We start from the raw sequence: 20015 nt of genomic DNA on the forward strand, positions 1-20015 counted from the left end.
TGTGTGTGTGTGTGTGTGTGTGTGTGTGTGTGTGTGTGCATGCTCACCAGACTGTGAGGTTGTATATCCAGTGTGTGTGTGTGTGTGTGTGTGTGTGTGTGTGTGTGTGTGTGTGTGTGTGTGTGTGTGTGTGTGTGTGTGTGTGTGTGTGTGTGTGTGCGTGTGTGTGCGTGCTCACCAGACTGTGAGGCTGTATATCCAGTGTGTGTGTGTGTGTGTGTGTGTGTGTGTGTGTGCGTGCGTGCTCACCAGACTGTGTGTGCGTGTGCATGCTCACCAGGCTGTGTGGTTGTATATCCGGTCTCTCCAGAGCGATGGTGATGCAGTTCAAGAAGATGAACAGCAGGATGATGTGATCAAACATCTTGTGTTCGATCACCTTCAGACACCACAGCCTGAAGCTGGAGAGAGAGAGACGGACAGACAGACAGACAGTCCTGAATATTTATATTACAACATCTAGAGCAGGGGTTTTCAAGGTGGGTGACGGGGCACCAGCGCCGGCGCCCCCTATAGGCAGACTACGCAGTCTGCGTAGGGCCCCCGACCAAAGAGGCCCCCCCCCACAGCCCCCTCCTCTGCAGAAAAGAACGTACCGAACTGACTTTTCACACCAGCGCTACTGCCATCTTAGCCTGAATGAGACATCTCTGATTAACCTCGCATAGCCAGACTTACTCATGTCCCTGATTGGCTGTCCTGCCTCTATGCCATTGTCCCATTGGCCAAAAAGGAAAAGGAGCCGACATTTCTTGACTCTCTGGAACTCTTTGGGAGTTTCCGCCCCGCCCCCTTTCAGTGTTTGTTTACTTTCGGTTTGACAATGCACGTTTATCTTTCTGGAAATGAGAAAAAGAAAAAGCGTCAAAAGGAACTGCAGCAACAGCAAACAGGTAAATAAACATTCTTGCACTGTCAGTTGTAACTTGTGTTGTGCGATGGAGTCACGTTGCTGCTTTAGTGGCGATATGCAAGGGCTAGCAAGGATGTTAGCCTGCTGCCTTGCGTGTCACGACTGGACACTTGTACTGCTGCTGTTATGTAATCTCTCCTCCCTCGCTGTCTGTCGCTGACAGTGCGCTGACAGTGACAGTGCGCTCGCCTCTTTCTCTGTGACCATTGTCTGTGATTTGTTTCTGCTTTTGGTTGGTTTTTGGTTCTGTTTGTTGTTGTTAACTAGCTGCTGTGGGTTCTTGACTTGTTGTGAGGTGTGTGCAGTGGTAAAAATTAAGTAACTAAGTACATTTACTTAAGTACTGTAGGCTACTTAAGTACAACTTGAGTTATTTGTTGCTGCTTTTACTTCTACTCCACTACATCTCAGATCTAAATATTGTACTTTTACTCAACCTCAAATTCATTTGAAAACCTTAGTAACTTTACTATTCATTATGATGATATTTTTATCATTATGATATTATAAATCATACATAAACCCCTTTAGCCCTATTTATGTTTTTGGGGGGCAGAGGATTTAGTTCTATATGTAAATTTACAAATTATATAGCCTACCTAATATGTTTCAGATATAATATGTTTCCTTGGCATAGCCTACATCTATGCTCATTTTGGCATATTTGTCCAGTCCTTTGTTATGTTAGGCTACTTGATGCTTGCATGACAATTCTGCAATTTGGCATATTTATATAAAAAAAAGAACAGAATTAAACCCATTATAAAATTGATTAAAAAACAATAAAAAAAATATATTATTTTTCCGTGGGCGCTCGCCACGCTCGCGCCCGCAGGAAGGCCCCTTGGTAGAATCACGCTTAGGGCCCCCGTGGGACCAAAAACGGCTCTGCGGGGCACCCTGGGGTGCCGTGACAGCAGTCCAGGGGTGCTGCGAGATCATTTGATAATATTTGGAATTTTTTTTTTGACACTTGAAAAAATATTTAGTATCATTTTAAACGTGAAGTACAAAGTTATTTTCAGTCAGTTCTACTTCTAACCAAAATGGCTGTTATCTGAACGTTTTCCTCACAACAAAATCACACAGTCATTAAAGGAGTAGTTCACCCCCAAAATGACTTTTTTTCTATTGATTACTCACGCCAGGGAGACTTAAGTTCAATAATATTTTTAGTTTTGTTTGTCGCATTCTTAAGACAAAAATTTGATTTGAGTAAATTTACCCCCATTGATTCCGGATGGGGAGCCGTTTCGAAACGGGTCCCCATCCGGAATCAATGGGGGTAAATTTATTGTTATTTTTGTCTTAGGAATGCGACAAAAAACAGAAAATATTATTGAACTCAAGTCTCCGTGGCGTGAGTAATCAATAGAAAAAAAGTCATTTTGGGGGTGAACTACTCCTTTAATGTTTACAGTAGGTCAGTGATTCCCGGGACTGGAGGTAAGCGGCGGCGCGTTGCCGGGAGCGACGGCCCGCGCTGGGCTGGAGTCCCATGCAGGTCACAGCCATAACACTGACTCCAGGACAGGACGTCCCATGCAGGTCACAGCCATAACACTGACTCCAGGACGGGACGTCCCATGCAGGTCACAGCCATAACACTGACTCCAGGACGGGACGTCCCATGCAGGTCACAGCCATAACACTGACTCCAGGACAGGACGTCCCAGGCAGGTCTCAGCCATAACACTGACTCCAGGACAGGACGTCCCAGGCAGGTCACAGCCATAACACTGACTCCAGGACGGGACGTCCCATGCAGGTCACAGCCATAACACTGACTCCAGGACGGGACGTCCCATAAAGGTCACAGCCATAACACTGACTCCAGGACGGGACGTCCCATGCAGGTCACAGCCATAACACTGACTCCAGGACAGGACGTCCCATGCAGGTCACAGCCATAACACTGTGACTCCAGGACAGGACGTCCCATGCAGGTCAGCCATAACACTGACTCCAGGACGGGACGTCCCATGCAGGTCACAGCCATAACACTGACTCCAGGACAGGACGTCCCATGCAGGTCACAGCCATAACACTGACTCCAGGACAGGACGTCCCATGCAGGTCACAGCCATAACACTGTGACTCCAGGATGGGACGTCCCATGCAGGTCACAGCCATAACACTGACTCCAGGACGGGACGTCCCATGCAGGTCACAGCCATAACACTGACTCCAGGACGGGACGTCCCATGCAGGTCTCAGCCATAACACTGACTCCAGGACGGGACGTCCCATGCAGGTCACAGCCATAACACTGACTCCAGGACGGGACGTCCCATGCAGGTCACAGCCATAACACTGACTCCAGGACGGGACGTCCCATGCAGGTCACAGCCATAACACTGACTCCAGGACAGTCCATTCATTCAGTCTGTCTAATAGTTGAACGGTGAAGGTTCAATCCTCTCTGCTGTCGTCAAGCAGATCTCATCTTAAAGGACAGCTTTGTTTCAGGATTCTTATTTTAGATTGTAATTAAAGAAAAGTAAAGATGAGTGTTAAAATGGTGGGGGCATGCGTACAAGTGGCTAAATATGTCTTTTTAGACACAATAAGCCGCATATTTCTGTATTACTATTTACAGTAACACTAGTCGCCCCCATAAGTCACATCCAACCATGAAACATTGCGGTGCATCTTGGAAATGGGCTTAATGAGCCCGATTCATCAAGCAATGGGCCCGATTCATCAAGCACTTTACGGCCAAATTACGCCCATATTTTTATCTTACCGGCATTTAGGACAATTCCCAAGTTAGGGTCAGATTCAGCAATGTTTTTTTTTGTCTGGGATTTTTAACTATTCTGCTGCCGTTGACAATCCTCACCGTCATTGAAAGGGTTAAAACCATGGTGCCGTTGACGGTGAGGACTGTCAATCTTACTGTATATACAGTAAAAGTATTATTACTTACTGTACGTCGCTCCGCACCCGCCCGCATCGGTAATGTCCGCGATTTGTTTACAACGCACATCGGGCGTGCACGCGAAGTGAACGTCCTCCATAGTAAATCCATTGAGAGGCCCATAAAGAGACTTCATTTACTCCAAAGAGACATTTTTATACAAAGGATGGTCTCCATACTGTAAACAATAGACTCGGGCTGGGCGCAGACATGTTTCTCTTCTGGGCTCACACTGTCATGTGACTAGATGACGTAATCGTTGCCGTCAAGTGATAATCCAAAAAAACAAAAACAACCCCCTTCCGGCCCTTCAAAATAATAGCGGCGGCCTACGGAGGAAACGGCGCGGCACCAAGGCACCAAGCAAACTTCAGATTAAAAGGCAGTAATTGTGTTAAGGTAAGACAGAAATATAAGTCAGATTTATTCACTTTATTTACACTATATTTACGACCACATTGATGAATCGGGCCCATTGTGTCTAAAAAGACATATTTAGCAACTTGTACGCATGCCCCCACGCACAACATCATTAAAAGCATTAAAACTATAAATGAAAATATGTTAATACTCATCTTTTCTTTTCTCTAATTACAATCTAAAATATGAACCTACGCTATAAAAAAACAAAGTTGTCCTTTAATATGACGTGGCTTCTACTTAGAAGTGTCCTATAGACCAATTATTTGTTTACGATCATTGAGATTTTGTTTTTTTTCGTGAAATTATTCGTTTTTCTCATTAAACAATAGATTATAGCCTAATATAATGTAAATCGCTTCCCTCCAGCCCATATGTAAACACTAGCCTACAGCACTCTATCCACAATACAATTTTAAGGTATTTGTACTTTACTTGAGTATTTCTGATTTACGATACTTTTACTTCTACTCCACTAACGTACATCTCAGAGGGAACATTTTTACTTTCACTCCACTACAATTATTTGAAAACTTTAGTTACCAGTTAGTCTACTTTGTAGATTCTAATAGTTATTACAAAACATGCAACAATACCCGCCTTAACAATCTCAAAGAAAAGCCCTCTCTGTTTTGTTCCTAGTGTAGCACTAAATCTGTTCTTGAGAGATACATTGAAAATATCCGATCTACAAGCACACAATGCGTCTCGATGTGACGCTTCTCAGTAGTTTGTCTTTCAGTTTTATCTTTCAATGACAGGCCCTTGGCACAGTGCCTAACGTGCCCGTGCAGAAAAACTGACCCCTGTGCGTGCGTGCGTGCGTGCGTGCGTGCGTGCGTGCGTACTGCGTGCGTGCGTGCGTGCGTGCGTGCGTACTGCGTGCGTGCGTGCGTGCGTGCGTACTGCGTGCGTGCTGACTTGTGCTGAAAGCTGGGGTACAGACAGCTACAGACATGATGACAACGTAGGAAGTGTAAATCAAACATTATTTCAGCTCGCGAAACGCCTGAAATGGACGATGTCTTCATCTGGTTTACGATCAATCAAGAGCTGTCACGGTGGTCGCCTCCGCACCGTTCTGGCCGTGACGCCCCGTGTTTCTGACCCACATATGAATGCATATCAGCTCATTTATGTGCAAATGGAACCGCCGCTGCTATCTGTCTGCTGGGAAGGGCAGCTTGGGGGTCATCACACCACTTTGCAAGCAGAGCGCTCTGAAAGAAATGTTTCTTTATGCCTGTTTGTTTGTGAGGGTTTGACCCACTAAGGCTGGGAACGCCAGATTTATTATTTATTTATTGGAGCTGGTGCCAGCAAAAAGCATCTTACCTTTGCAATGTTATAGAAAATGATCTATTGATTCTTTCCAAACTAATTCATTTTACAATGGACGCACATATGTGTACTTTAGTCAAACTGGCGGCAGAGGGCAGCCTTATGCAAAAAATTACTGTGAATTGGGCCGCTCCGCTTGCCATCCATTCAGAGCATAGAAATGCATTTTCTAGATCAGATCCACAGAAAACAGCCAGGAAGTGATTTGGGACTCCATTATTGTTTACGGGCGGTGGATTTTTGAGAGCAGCGTTATGGGAGATGTTTTTACTGTACACGGCGGCGCGACCCCTCATCAGCTTACAGTCATCAGACGAGGTAAAAAGAACGAGCCGTATTGGCAGCGCGCTGGGTTCAAAATTGGGGCGAACGGGAACGTCCGAAGCAGTAAAAGATTTAATTTAACCATTATTTTATGCTTTAACTAAAAAAAAATAGCAGATATACAAGGTCACAGCAAGCTTGTAGATCTGCTATTTTTTTTTTTAAATCGTGAAAATTCTTTGTCTTATCCACCTGTTTCCGCGAGAATTTACTGTAGCATTATCTGAGGGACACTTCCGGTTTAACAGCAGACATACAAGCTCACGTTGCGTCGCAGTTGCAGCCGTTGTGAGCTTGTAGATCACTCTCAGCTGAGCCCCCGGAAGCTGCCTGCACATTCTGCGCAATGCATGATGGGATGTTGGAAAGTTGTGGATAAATCTTTTAGGTATTTCTACAATAAATGTACCTGCTGTGGGGGGGTATGAGGTAGAGGCTCCAGTCTTCATGTTCTCTGCACCACTGAGGTTTATAAGGCTCTAGAATCTTCTTCAGCTTGATGCACACACTCTGAAACACACACACACACACACACACACACACACACACACACACACACACACACACACACACACACACACACTTTTATATATAGTCTATATATAGCCGCTGAAATACTGTAGTTTCAACATCTAGGACTAAGCCTAGCCATCTAAATAACGTTCACTTTTAGACCAGGTATTTATAACCCGCTTTTAGATCGACGCCTAAAGCTGCATTCAAACCTGGATAGTTGGAGCAGCGCGATTACATACAAAGTGACGAGACGACGCGTGATCAGGCGCGGCGCGAACCATCCGAACGGCGCGGCGCGATTGGCGCGACCCGTCGCTTCCCCCCCGACAATCAGCGTTGGTGTTGTCCGGAAACACAAAAATGTTTTGAGTCTTTGGTGTTGGGACTCCCTTTTTTCCGGGTGTTTCGCCTTGATTCCGACGTGACATGATTTATTTTACCAAGGCAGACCTGCGCGACCAAAGAGAAGCCATAGAAGAGACTAGAATAGAAGAAATAGCTTCAGGTTTGAACACAGCATGAGAGCCCACTGTAAGACCCTTTTACACTACGAGGTGTAGGGCTGTCACGATATGACATTTTACATGACGATTAATTGTCACTCAAATAATTGGCGATTAACGATTTAATTGTGTTTTTGTGGTTGACAATTACATTTCTGTTTGGCTTTTAGGCTTTGAAGTTGTACATGGCAGATATGACACATAACCTAAATATACAAAGAAATTACTGACATATTTGACAACTTACTACTTAAAACATAACATTGATAGTGGAAATAGCCGATCTACAAGCTCACAACGCGATTTCCACAATTTTTGACCCTTTTTTAAATATATGAACATTTTTCAACATGGAAACGATTATGACGATTATGTAAAATAACCACGATTATGTCAAAAAATCACGATTAGACGATTATTATGTAATAATTGTGACAGCCCTAACGAGGTGGAACCAGAACCTTTCCAGAACCTGAACCTCTGTTTTTGGTTGTTCCCACAGTGCACGGCCTGGTTCCAGACCAGGTTCTGGGAACTTATTTTTAGGTCCTGCTCTTGATGTAGAACTAAACTAGAGTTCTGGGAACCTCTGGACGGACCTTCCCGGTTAGGTCTGGTTATAAACTCAGCACAAAAAGAAAGGAAACATATTAATAATGAATTATATCTCCCTTTAATAATACCAAAATGTGTTTTATATCATTTTTATCGTTGATTCGTCACCTTTACAACGAGGTACAGCTTGTAATTTTTTTGCCAAAATGGCTTGCAATGCAAAATTTGCCAACATTCGGTCCATTATTGCCCCCCTTTAATTATGACGAATGGTATTGTGTTTGATATCATCGTTGATTTGTCACCTTTACAACGAGGTACAGCTTGTAAGAATCTGGCATTCGTGGAATGAGCAACACAAGCAAACACCAAAAGAACAGTATTGCAGGTCTGCCAGGCCATTTTGACAATTTTTGGAGGGGCGCTACCCACACGTTTAGTTGTGTTGCTCATTCCACAAATGCCAGATCCTTACAAGCTGTATCTCGTTTTAAAGGTGACAAATCAACAATAACAATGATATCAAACACAATACCATTTGGCATAATTAAGGATGAGCAACACAGCCAAACATGTGGGTACCGTCCCTCAAAAAATGGTCAAAATGGCCTGACAGGCCTGCATACTGTTCTTTGGTGTTTGCCTGTGTTGCTGGTGACAAATCAATGATAAAAATTATATAAAACACAATACCATTTGGTATTATTAAAGGGGAGATATAATTAATTATTAATATGTTTCCTTTCTTTTTGTGCTGAGTTTATGTAGTCTGGGATCACTTCACTTTTCGGGGTTGTATCCGATCCTACTCAAAGGACTATCCAACCGGAAACAGTTTTAACCCAAAATAATAATGTGCTCAATGACATATTTTTTAGGGCCTACCTATAAAACTCCTTGATGCGGAGTAGTTTTGCTTTTGGAAAATGTGTTTGGTATATGCATCTTTTAGTCCAACTCGTAGCGACTGGCAAGACTACACTAGGCTACTGGAGCATTTTAATAGGGATTGGGGAAACAAACAGGGGGAACCAAATCAAACAGTGATGCCGCTTCTTGGTGACCATGGTCTATGGAAACTTAAGCAGAACTTGGTCCCCAAACTTCACAGGTTCTTGAAAGTTCTTGGTTCTGGAAAGTTCTGGTTCTAGTTCTGGTTCGGCCCTGTAATGGAAAGGGGGCTTAAGTCTCACTGGGACAGGCTACCCCCACACACACACACCTCTTCAATCTCCTCCTCCTCGGGCTGGTAACCATGGTAACCAGGGTGCTGGGTGGTGGTCAGGGGAGCGTTGTCATAGCAACCGTCCTGCAGGTGGTAGGAGGTGCCATTGAGCATGGGCACCTGCAGCAGGCCATCTGATTGGTCCAGAGACTTGAGGTAATCCGATTGGTCCAGAGACTGCTCCCTGCTGGGAGGGGGAGGAGTTATTATGACCAGAGGCAGCTCCGCAAATCACATTCACAAAACCCAGATTTGACTCTAAAAAAGGTTCAAATTCATTCTCTTGTGGAACGCCCTGCCGAAACTTAGGTCTGAAAGTTCACCTACAGACGGCTGCTACACGAAACCTGGAATAAGTGGCGTTTCCATAAAGCCTCTTACTGCGCATTTACGTCTTATTCGCAGCATCTTTTTATTCCATTTACTTAAAAATGCGAATAAACTTTCATTATCCACAAAAAAATTATCTGCTTGGAGGAGGTCGATTTTGAGGATTTATCGAATAAACTAAATGCACATTTGTGAATGGAAACGGGTCAGACAATAAACAATCCTCCCGTTTTCACCTCCCGGAGTCAAGCCATCCGTGGCAAACCCTTCCTCATCACACAGTGTTGCGTGCCAAAAGTGGCCGATCTAAAAGCTCACAGCAGCTCACATCCGCACCGCGCTGTGAGCTTGCAGATCGGCCACCTTCCAGAGGACGCTGAAACTTGCAGGATGAGTGTGCACTGTGCAGCGATCGATCAGACGTGCAGTGCTCACGTCTCGGTTCGGTCTGAAAAAAATCAGCCCGATCAACTCATGTGACCGTTGCTAATTCGAATGACACCCGCAAATGGAAACGGGCTAAATTCGCTTTGTCTTAATGCGAATTTCTGATCATTCGCTTCCCTAATTCGAATAAGTTTATGGAACCATTCTTACTTCCCCTCTGACATTGTGATTATGTTTTTATTTATTTATTTTTGTCTTTTCTTTTTCTCATATTTTTTCATCTTTATAACTATTTCTTATTTTTTGTTATTGATGATATCCTATGCATAATAGCTACTGTGTTCTATCCGTCTGTCTTTCAATGTTATGTGAGACGCATACAAAGTTGTTCCTGTGTAAATAAGCAGTGAAAAGCTTACTAGGATCTCCTTTTAGTTGACCTTGGACCAGTGAACTGTACTGTCATGAAACTGTACCTTTTCCTATGTCACTAGTGGTTCTCAACCTTTACCCCCAAAATTATCATAGTTGAACTGGGGACCCCCCCCCCCCCCGGTCTCCCCCCCCCACACACACACACCCTACATTGCATTTTGTATATTTAACGGTTCTATTGTGAAAATGGCAGTTTACATGCTCACCCCGTGTCTCCTTGCGAGGCGTTGTGAGCATGTAGATCTGCTATTTTCACAATTTCTCCCTCTAATATCAATTACAATTTGTCCAATGTTTAATTTTTAAAGGTATTAAAAAGTCCTTAAATTGTCACTTTAGAAATGTGCAGATACCGTCTATAGTCTATACACTTAAACTTTATGTTGGTTTGTTTACTGTTGAGTGAGAAAACAATGTTGCACATTAAGTTAATCATCTGGGGACCCCCCAAAAGAAATTGGGGACCCCCCTGGGGGTCCCGACCCACAGGTTGAGAACCACTGTCCTATGCAAACGTCTAATAAAGTCTTCAATCAATCAATCAATCAATCAATCAATCAATCAATCAACCAATCAACCAATCAGAGAGCTACCTGCTGGGGTAGGAGGTGGAGTGAGTGTCGGACAGCAGGGACTCCCTCTCTCCTGATTGGCTCCTCATGCGGTGCAGGCTGGGAGCTCGACCAATGGAGGCCCAGCTGGAGCGCCGGCTGCTCAGGTCCCGCCCCCCACCCGTCTCCCACGGAGACTGTAGCCATGGCGACCAGCACAAACAACAACACCACAACGTCTCAATGCAACAATGACTTGATGCTTACAGGGTTATCAAGTATCTGAATGATCTATTTTCTAAAAAAAAAATATCCCACAATTTTTGTAACCCATTTTTTCACCCGGTGTCTAATGTAATCCTGGGCTTACATTGTTTAGAGGTATTAAAACGTCCTTTAATTGTCACTTTAGAAATGTGCAGATACCCTCTATACACAGGAATATCACAGGAAAATGTCATGTTAAAAAATTAATAATGTTTTTGTAAGGTTTTATAGCCATAAATCATAAATCATAAATCATGCTCTAATTTGCATTTTGGGGAAATCTTTCACAATATTAACATATGCACGTGTTCTAGACATTCTACTGATCACGAAAAAAAAATGTTACAGGCATTTTACTTATGTTTTAGTGAGGAATAGCTTCAGTTAAAAAGTGAGATGTTGTTTGTCCAGACGCTGGAATTTCAACTTCTCTGGGAGGTGTGAATGTCAGTCTCTGTGGGGGGTATTTATATGCAAATATCGTGGCCAATGGCATTGTAATACTAAACAATAGGATTTAATGGTGATGTTAATGTGAAAAAAGAACAGGAAAACTAACTATAACATTTTTTTTAAAATGATTTAAAAAATGTTGCCAAAAAGCAACGCTGGGCCTTGCAGGGTTAAACTTTATGTTGGTTTGTTTACTATTGAGTGAGAAAACAATGTTGCACATTAAGTTAATCATCTGGGGACCCAACAAAATAATTTGGGGTCCCACTGGGGGTCCCGACCCACAGGTTGAGAACCACTGTATATAATAAAACACAAACAATAAAACATAACTTCAGGAGAACGAGGCTTACCGGAGGTCTGGTCTCCGAGCCGCTCGTCTCCATGGAGACGCCGCTGGGGCGCCGCGATTGGTTGGCGTGGAAGGTGGGCGTGGCCGCGGTGTGCGTGATGATTGGTGGAGCCAGAGGGGGGAGGGGCAACGAGGCTCTGGGGTTCAGCGGGCCGTTGGGACACAACGCCATGGACTGTAGCTTTAACTCTGTGCACGCACACACGCACGCACGCACGCACGCACACGCACGCACGCACGCACGCACACACACAGGGACGTGCAGAGAATGTTAGAGAGGCAGGGGCTGACATTTCTAAAATGGCCTTTTGGTGGAAATATGGAAAATAGCAGACCTCCAGTTGTGAGCTTGGAGGTTGGCTATTTTCGGTGTGTGATACCACTAATCTAGTCAATACTGCATGGTGATGTGGCGTAACGGCATGGATTTCTACACAGAGAGGGACATTCTTTCAACATAAGATGCTGCATTAAAGTTCAGGAGAGTTTGGACAAGGCAATTCTCTTGAACGCTGCCTTCAGGTATGGCATGGAACACTGGCTATAAGTAGACCTGTCTCCTAGCAGTGATGTTCTGCTGTGAGATGTCCAGAGGACAACTCTACCTTAAGATAAAACATTTTGTGCTTTTACTTTCGGTACTTTAAGTAATCACTTCACACTGTGAAGTTGTTTACAAAAAGTTACAGTACAGTAGCTACTACAGAAAAAAAAATGCCATTGTTGTATAAAATACACCAAACTTTATGCACATGTACAGCTGAGATGCTTTTCTCATTCTCTTTGCTCCTTTGCTTTTGCAGTCTCTTTCTTTCCTAAGTCATTATTACTTATTATTTTATCTTTAGATGTGTTTTTTTTCTGTTGTTCTGCTTTATTGTGTATCTCTCTCTCTCTCTCTCTCTCTCTCTCTCTCTCTCTCTCTGTATATATATATATATATATATATATATATATATATATATATCACTGCATTGTCTGTAAGGATGCCGAACAAAAATATGTTTTACTCTTATGTACCTTTACATTAGACGTAACAATAAAGTACAACCTTGAACCTTGAACCTTAATTTTTATGCCAAACTTACATACATACATAAGTCCATTTTGAATTCCGGACTTTAACTTGTAACAGAGTATTTTCCACCCCTGGGTGCAGGGGTGTCACAAGGGGGGGAAAAGTGGGACTGAGTTACCAGGGCCCAAGGTGGAGGGTACTTAATTATTTTAGGCTTTAGCTATTGAAAAATAGCAGATATACAAGCTCACCGAAAATGTTGCTTCTGGGGGGTCCCAAATATACATAGGCTATCATTTTGGGGGTCCTTCACATGAAACCACTGACATAGAAACAGACGGATTTGAAATATTCAAAGACTTGCACAATTTTTCATGATTTTTCAAAAATAGCAGATCTAAATAGTTTAAGTACAAAATAATGCGTAATAATGCGTTCCCAGTCTAAATGGGTTAAACCTCCTCCTCCCCCTATGAAGGACATTCACGGGGGGCCCGCAGTGAATCCTTGTACCCAGGGCCCAGGATTTGGTGGTGACGCCCCTGCCTGGGTGTAATGATTTAGGATGAAGAGGAGGATGAAGAGGATGAGGAGGGCTGCCTCCTCCTAAATGTTCTCCTCTTTCCCTTTGTGTTCCTGTCTCAGCGACACGTGCTCCCTGAGTGCTCAATTACTGTGGACACGTGCACACGCACGCACGCACGCACGCACGCACGCACGCACGCACGCACGCACGCACACACGCACACACACACACACACACACACACACACACACACACACACACACACCTGTGCGCACGCACGCAGGCAGGGGCGTCACACCAAATTCTGGGCCCTGGGTACAAGGATTCACTGCGGGCCCCCCATGAATGTTAACTATTGAAAAACAGCGGATTTACAAGCTCGCAACGCGGCACCGAGTGCTGCGCTGCAAGCTTGTCTGCTATTTAAAAAAAAAATGTGTGCAAGAAACCTATGTTTCCATGTCAGTGGTGCTCAAACTTTTTCATGTGAAGGACCCCCAAGATGATATGTATTTGGCCACGGACCCCCATCTCAAAATATTTAGTTCCAAGGACCCCCCAGAAGCAACATTTTAGCTACAAATGTTTGCTTAAAAAATACATATATTCAAAGATTTACACGTACATTTTCACCACTTTTCAAAAATAGCAGATCTACAAGCTCGCAGCGCGGCACCAAGCTGTGAGCTTGTCTGTTATTTTTCAATAGCTAAAGTTACTAGGGCCCCTCCACCTTGGGCCCCAGTAACTCAGTCCCACTACCCCCCCTGTGACGCCCCTGTACGCACGCACAGAGCTGTGGATGATGTCTGGAGTCACTCATTACAGCTCTCAGTGGGAACCAGACCACTGCTGTCTCCTAGCAGTGATGTGTTCTGCTGTGAGCTGTCAGAGGACACTGCTACCTTCACAAGATAATATCTACCTTCACAAGATAATATCTACCTTCACAAGATAATATGTACCTTTAGATGTTCTGCTGTGAGCTGTCAGAGGACACTGATACCTTCACAAGATAATATCTACCTTTAGATGTTCTGCTGTGAGCTGTCAGAGGACACTGCTACCTTCACAAGATAATATCTACCTTCACAAGATAATATCTACCTTCACAAGATAATATCTACCTTCACAAGATAATATCTACCTTTAGATGTTCTGCTGTGAGCTGTCAGAGGACACTGCTACCTTCACAAGATAATATCTTTACCTTCACAAGATAATATCTACCTTCACAAGATAATATCTACCTTCACAAGATAATATCTACCTTCACAAGATAATATCTACCTTCACAAGATAATATCTACCTTCACAAGATAATATCTACCTTCACAAGATAATATGTACCTTTAGATGTTCTGCTGTGAGCTGTCAGAGGACACTGATACCTTCACAAGATAATATCTACCTTTAGATGTTCTGCTGTGAGCTGTCAGAGGACACTGATACCTTCACAAGATAATATATACCTTCCCAAGATAATATCTACCTTCACAAGATAATATATACCTTCACAAGATAATATATATACCTTCACAAGATAATATCTACCTTCACAAGATAATATCTAAATCAGGGGTTCCCAAACCTTTTTGTCTCAGGGCACCCCATGAATATTTTCTTTTAATCCGAGGCACCCCTACATTATAATTTTCACTCCCAGCACCTTATATTTATAGCATATTGTCGTTGTCGGGTGGAAAAACCGTTCTGTATTTATCATCTATAAAACGTACTAAACTAGTGAAAACAGCAGATCTACAAGCACACAACGCCTCACGATGATGTGTGCTTGTAAATCAGCTGTTTTCACTCGTTTTGTGGGACAGAAGCAGGGCTTTGCTTTACCAAAATACATACACATTTGAAAATTGGAGATACAAGGTTTCTGCCGGACAGTGACGATATTTTAGTGATTATGTTGCGAGAGGAAAACGTTGAGATAATAGCCATTTTGGTTAGAACTGACTGAAAATAACTTTGTTCTTCAAGTTTAAAATGATACTAAATATGTTTTCAAGTGTCCAAATAAATTCCAAATATTATCAAATTATCTTGCGGCACCCCTGGACTGCCGTCACGGCACCCCAGGGTGCCCCGTCACCCACTTTGAAAACCCCTGATCTAAATATCTACCTTCAGAAGATACATCTATAAATATCTACCTTCAGAAGATACATCTACATATCTACCATTAAAAGATACATCTAAATATCTACCTTTAGAAGATACATCTAAATATCTACCTTTAGAAGATACATCTATAAATATCTACCATTAGAAGATACATCTATAAATATCTACCTTTAGAAGATACATCTAAATATCTACCATTAGAAGATACATCTATAAATATCTACCATTAGAAGATACATCTAAATAGCTACCATTAGAAGATACATCTAAATATCTACCTTTAGAAGATACATCTAAATATCTACCTTTAGAAGATACATCTAAATATCTACCTTCACAAGATACATCTAAATATCTACCTTTAGATACATCTAAATATCTACCTTTAGAAGAAGATACATCTAAATATCTACCTTCACAAGATACATCTAAATAACTACCATTAGAAGATACATCTAAAAACTACCTTTAGAAGATACATGTAAATATCTACCTTTAGAAGATACATCTAAATATCTACCTTTAGAAGATACATCTAAATATCTACCTTTAGAAGATACATCTAAATATCTACCTTTAGAAGATACATCTAAATAACTACCTTTAGAAGATATATCTAAATATCTACCTTTAGAAGATACATCTAAATATCTACCTTTAGAAGATGTATCTAAATATCTACCTTTAGAAGATACATCTAAATATCTACCTTTAGAAGATGTATCTAAATATCTACCTTTAGAAGATACATCTAAATATCTACCTTTAGAAGATACATCTAAATATCTACCTTTAGAAGATACATCTAAATATCTACCTTTAGAAGATACATCTAAATATCTACCTTTAGAAGATACATCTAAATACCTACTTCACAAGATACATCTAAATATCTACCTTTAGAAGATATATCTACATATCTACCTTTAGAAGATACATCTAAATATATACCTTCACATGCAAGATACATCTAAATCAGGGGTTCCCAAACTTTTTTGTCTCAGGGCACCCCATGAATATCTTTTTTAAACCGAGGCACCCCTACATTATTATAATTTTCACTCCCAGCACCTTATATTTATAGCATATCATCGTTGTTGGGTGGAAAAACCGTTCTGTATTTATTATCTATAAAATGTACTAAACTAGTGAAAACAGCAGATCTACAAGCACACAACGCCTCACGATGTTGTGTGCTTGTAGATTGTCTGTTTTCACTAGTCTTGTGCGAAAAAAAGACGTACACATTTGTAACTTGGAGATACAAGGTTTCTGCCCAACAGTGACGATATTTTAGTGATTATGTTGCGAGGAAAACGTTGAGATAATAGCCATTTTGGTTAGAAGTAGAACTGACTGAAAATAACTTTGTACTTCAAGTTTAAAATGATACTAAATATTTTTTCCAAATAAATTCCAAATATTATCGAATGATTTCGTGGCACCCCTTGACTGCCGTCACGGCACCCCAGGGTGCCCCGTCACCCACTTTGAAAACCCCTGGTCTAAATATCTACCTTCAGAAGATACATCTAAATATCTACCTTTAGAACAGCAACTTTTTTGAAATGAAGTGCCATGTTTTTATTTTCTATCTTCCTTTAGAAGATATAAATATATCATATAAAGCTGTATGTTGTGAGAGCTCTTCACTTCAGTCAGTCAGTCTCTCAGTCAGACCCTCCATGTGTCCCTCACTGTTCAAACAGGCTGATGTCATTCATGTCAGAGGTATTGATAAGGTTGGGACTTTACCACTGCTGTGTGCGTGCGTGCGTGCGTGCGTGCGTGCGAGCGTGCGTGCGTGCACACGCGTGCCCTGGGAACAGAAAATTTGTAAACCAACTATTTCTTTTTTAGTTTAAAGTAGAGTAGTTCACCCATATGTTCTGGTCTTGCCCTCAACTGGAGGTTATAATGTTATAATTTATACCTGCAAAGTAACAAGTAACTAAAGTTTTCAAATAATTGTACTGGAGTAAAAGTACAATATTTGGATCTGAGATGTAGTGGAGTAGAAGTAAAAGTATTGGAAATTGGAAATACCTCAGAATTGTACTTTTGGAAATACCTCAGAATTGTACTTATGTACACTACTTAAGTAAATGTACTTAGTTACTTTACACCACTGCATGCGTGTGTGTGCGCGTGTGTGTGTGTGTGTGTGTGTGTGTGTGTGTGTGTGTGTGTGTGTGTGTGTGTGTGTGTGCGCGCGTGCACGTGTGTGTGCATGCGTGCGTGCGTATGTGTGTGTGTGTGTGTGTGTGTGTGTGTGTGTGTGTGTGTGTGTGTGCGTGCGTGCATGCGCGTGTGCTTGTGCGTGTGTGTGTGTGTGTGTGTGTGTGTGTGTGTGTGTGTGTGTGTGTGTGTGTGTGTGTGTGTGTGTGTGTGTGTGTGTGTGTGTGTGTGTGTGTGCGTGCGTGTGTGCATGTCTGTGTGTTACCTGTAGCATACAGCTCTCTCATCTTCTCCTCTTCCTCGAACGACAGAGACTCTTCATCATCTGCCTCTGAGCGGCTGGCATCACCCTGTGCACGCACACACACACACGCACACACGCACACACACACACACACACACACACACACACACACACACACACACACACACACACACACACACACACACACTCTCATTATTATTTGGACACACCTGACATAAGACGTGTGTACCGATTTGGGTGATTTTAGGGCAAAATCTGTAGGAGCAGTGTCCAAAAATGTGTTTTGCAAGAACCGGCCTCATGGTGGCGCTAGAAGAGGGCCATGTGAGAATTGATGGGTGAGAGGTTGTGGTTTGGCAGGCAAGGAGTGTGTATGCAAAATCTGGCATGGATCGGGGCAACGGTTGTGGAGATATGAGCAGGGCAAAAGTGTGACGTGTGACTGACTGACAGACTGACTGACTGACTGACAGCTGGTGGAGGAGGTTATCATGAGGCCTACATGATGGAATAATCCTTATGATCCAATATAATAATCATCATTAAACCATTTAGAACGGGTACACATTTTGTGTATCATTATTTTATGCTTTAACTATTGAAAAATAGCAGATATACAAGCTCACAGCGGTGCCGCGCTGCGAGCTTGTAGATCTGATATTTTGGAAAAATCGTGAAAATTAGAATTTTGACCCGATTCTATAAGTGTCTTTTGAATCCTTCTAAGATTTTTTGAAAAACCTGTGTTTCTATTTCAGCAATCTGGCCAGCCATCGTCAAAGAAAAGGTCCTTTTCACTCAACTGGAGCTCAGTTAGTCTGTTCTTGAGAGACTACTATGTCAGTGGTTCTCAAACCTTTACATGTGAAGGACCCCCAAAATGATATTTATTTGGCCACAGACCCCCATCTCAAAATATCTAGTTCCAGGGACCCCCCCCCCCCCCCCCCTGAATCAAAATTTGAGTTACAAATGTTCGCTTTGAAAATACATATATTCAAAGATTTGCACACATTTTCACGACTTAAAAAAAAAATAGCAGATCTACAAGCTCGCAGCGCGGCACTCGGTGCCGCGCTGTGAGCTTGTATATCTGCTATTTTTCACTGGTTAAAGCATTCAATAATTCTAGGCCTAAATGGGTTTTAATAGAACAGTATATGAGACTGTCACATTGGATCATAAGGATTATTCCATCATGTAGATGATAATCATCATAATCCTCCTGCTCCGTTTTTCATTTGATCTACAAGCTTCTGTCTGTGTCTTTCATCACATATAATGGAGTCCCGCTAATCTAATGATCCATACATGGGCAACTGGCGGTTCTTATGTATGTACGGATATGTTATTGATTTTACAATTCCAACCCACTCCAATTACTTTAGTCTATAATAGTAAGACACCTCAGGGTGACATGCGACCTCAGGGTGCCATCTGGCCATTGATGTATATGGGACCAGTTACTCATATATGGAGACCCCTGCATGATAGTCAACAATATTATGTCAAAACATGCCCATATATGGACATTATCAAATATGGGCATTCCCAGATATGTCCTTAACAGTTTTACTGCCAGATGTTATTATTGAGCGGTGCAAACCGCTCCTATATTTCACTTTCGGTTTATCTAGTTAAAACATATTAGCACGGGACGATTCTTTCATTCTTCATCGATTGGCTAGTTGAGTAACTAAACATTAGAATCGACCAATCAGAAACCGTTCTACTCATGACGACATGTGTTAGCCAAACAGAACAGACCAATCAAATGCTGTGTTGTTCATGTTAATTTAGATCTGTCTTGGCCATTACACTTGCACTTGAGACCGGTTTAAAGTTCATGAAAGGTCCAGGCGTAATGGCCAGGTTGTTTCATATCCTGGACCTCTCCTAAACCTTAAACTAACAGATTGAACACCACACAGGATTCGAAACAGCAACCACGCTACATTACCCTTGCAGGCTATGATTACTGTTTTGAATCCTGTGTGTTGTTCAATCTGCCAGTTTAAAGTTTAGGAAAGATTTGTGCCGGTTTAAAGTTCAGGAAAGGTCCTTCCATCTTTCTGTCTGTCTGATCCCCTCTCCGTTCTGCCCTCTGTCTGTTTTGTTTGCCCAACCGCATATCCTGGAACTTTCTGGCGCAAATCGACCCCCACCCAAGATTCAAGACAGCGACCACGCTACATTAAACCCTGTAGTCTATGATTGCTGTTTCGAATCCTGGTTGGTGTTCATTTTGAGCTGGTGCAAAGGTCAGGACACACGAAAACCTTATATAGTCTGAGCAGACCTCCAGACTGACATCATACACAACACAAAGAATATTGCCATGCATGCCTATCAACACTGATTCGCGCAGGCGCCCTTGCAGGAATTAGTTTGCACCGC

General features: G+C 42.4%; 1 protein-coding gene across 1 annotated transcript in view; it reads right to left on the reverse strand.

Moving 5' to 3' along the window:
* Positions 1-20015, reverse strand: part of LOC308282456 (voltage-dependent T-type calcium channel subunit alpha-1H-like) — a gene marked incomplete at its 3' end in the record, with an annotated part of 293092 nt that overhangs the window by 107748 nt on the left and 165329 nt on the right. Inside the window, exons 16-22 of the mRNA XM_080722802.1 lie at positions 17619-17703; positions 11485-11681; positions 10463-10617; positions 8747-8901; positions 8136-8143; positions 6328-6428; positions 278-401 (exon numbers count right to left, since the gene is read on the reverse strand). Of these exons, the coding sequence (XP_080578928.1) occupies positions 278-401; positions 6328-6428; positions 8136-8143; positions 8747-8901; positions 10463-10617; positions 11485-11681; positions 17619-17703 (825 nt within the window). The remainder of the gene's footprint in view (positions 1-277; positions 402-6327; positions 6429-8135; positions 8144-8746; positions 8902-10462; positions 10618-11484; positions 11682-17618; positions 17704-20015) is intronic.

The sequence above is a fragment of the Nannobrachium achirus genome, assembly GCF_963921795.1.
Source record: "Nannobrachium achirus genome assembly, chromosome: 3".
In the NCBI taxonomy this organism is placed as follows: domain Eukaryota; kingdom Metazoa; phylum Chordata; class Actinopteri; order Myctophiformes; family Myctophidae; genus Nannobrachium; species Nannobrachium achirus.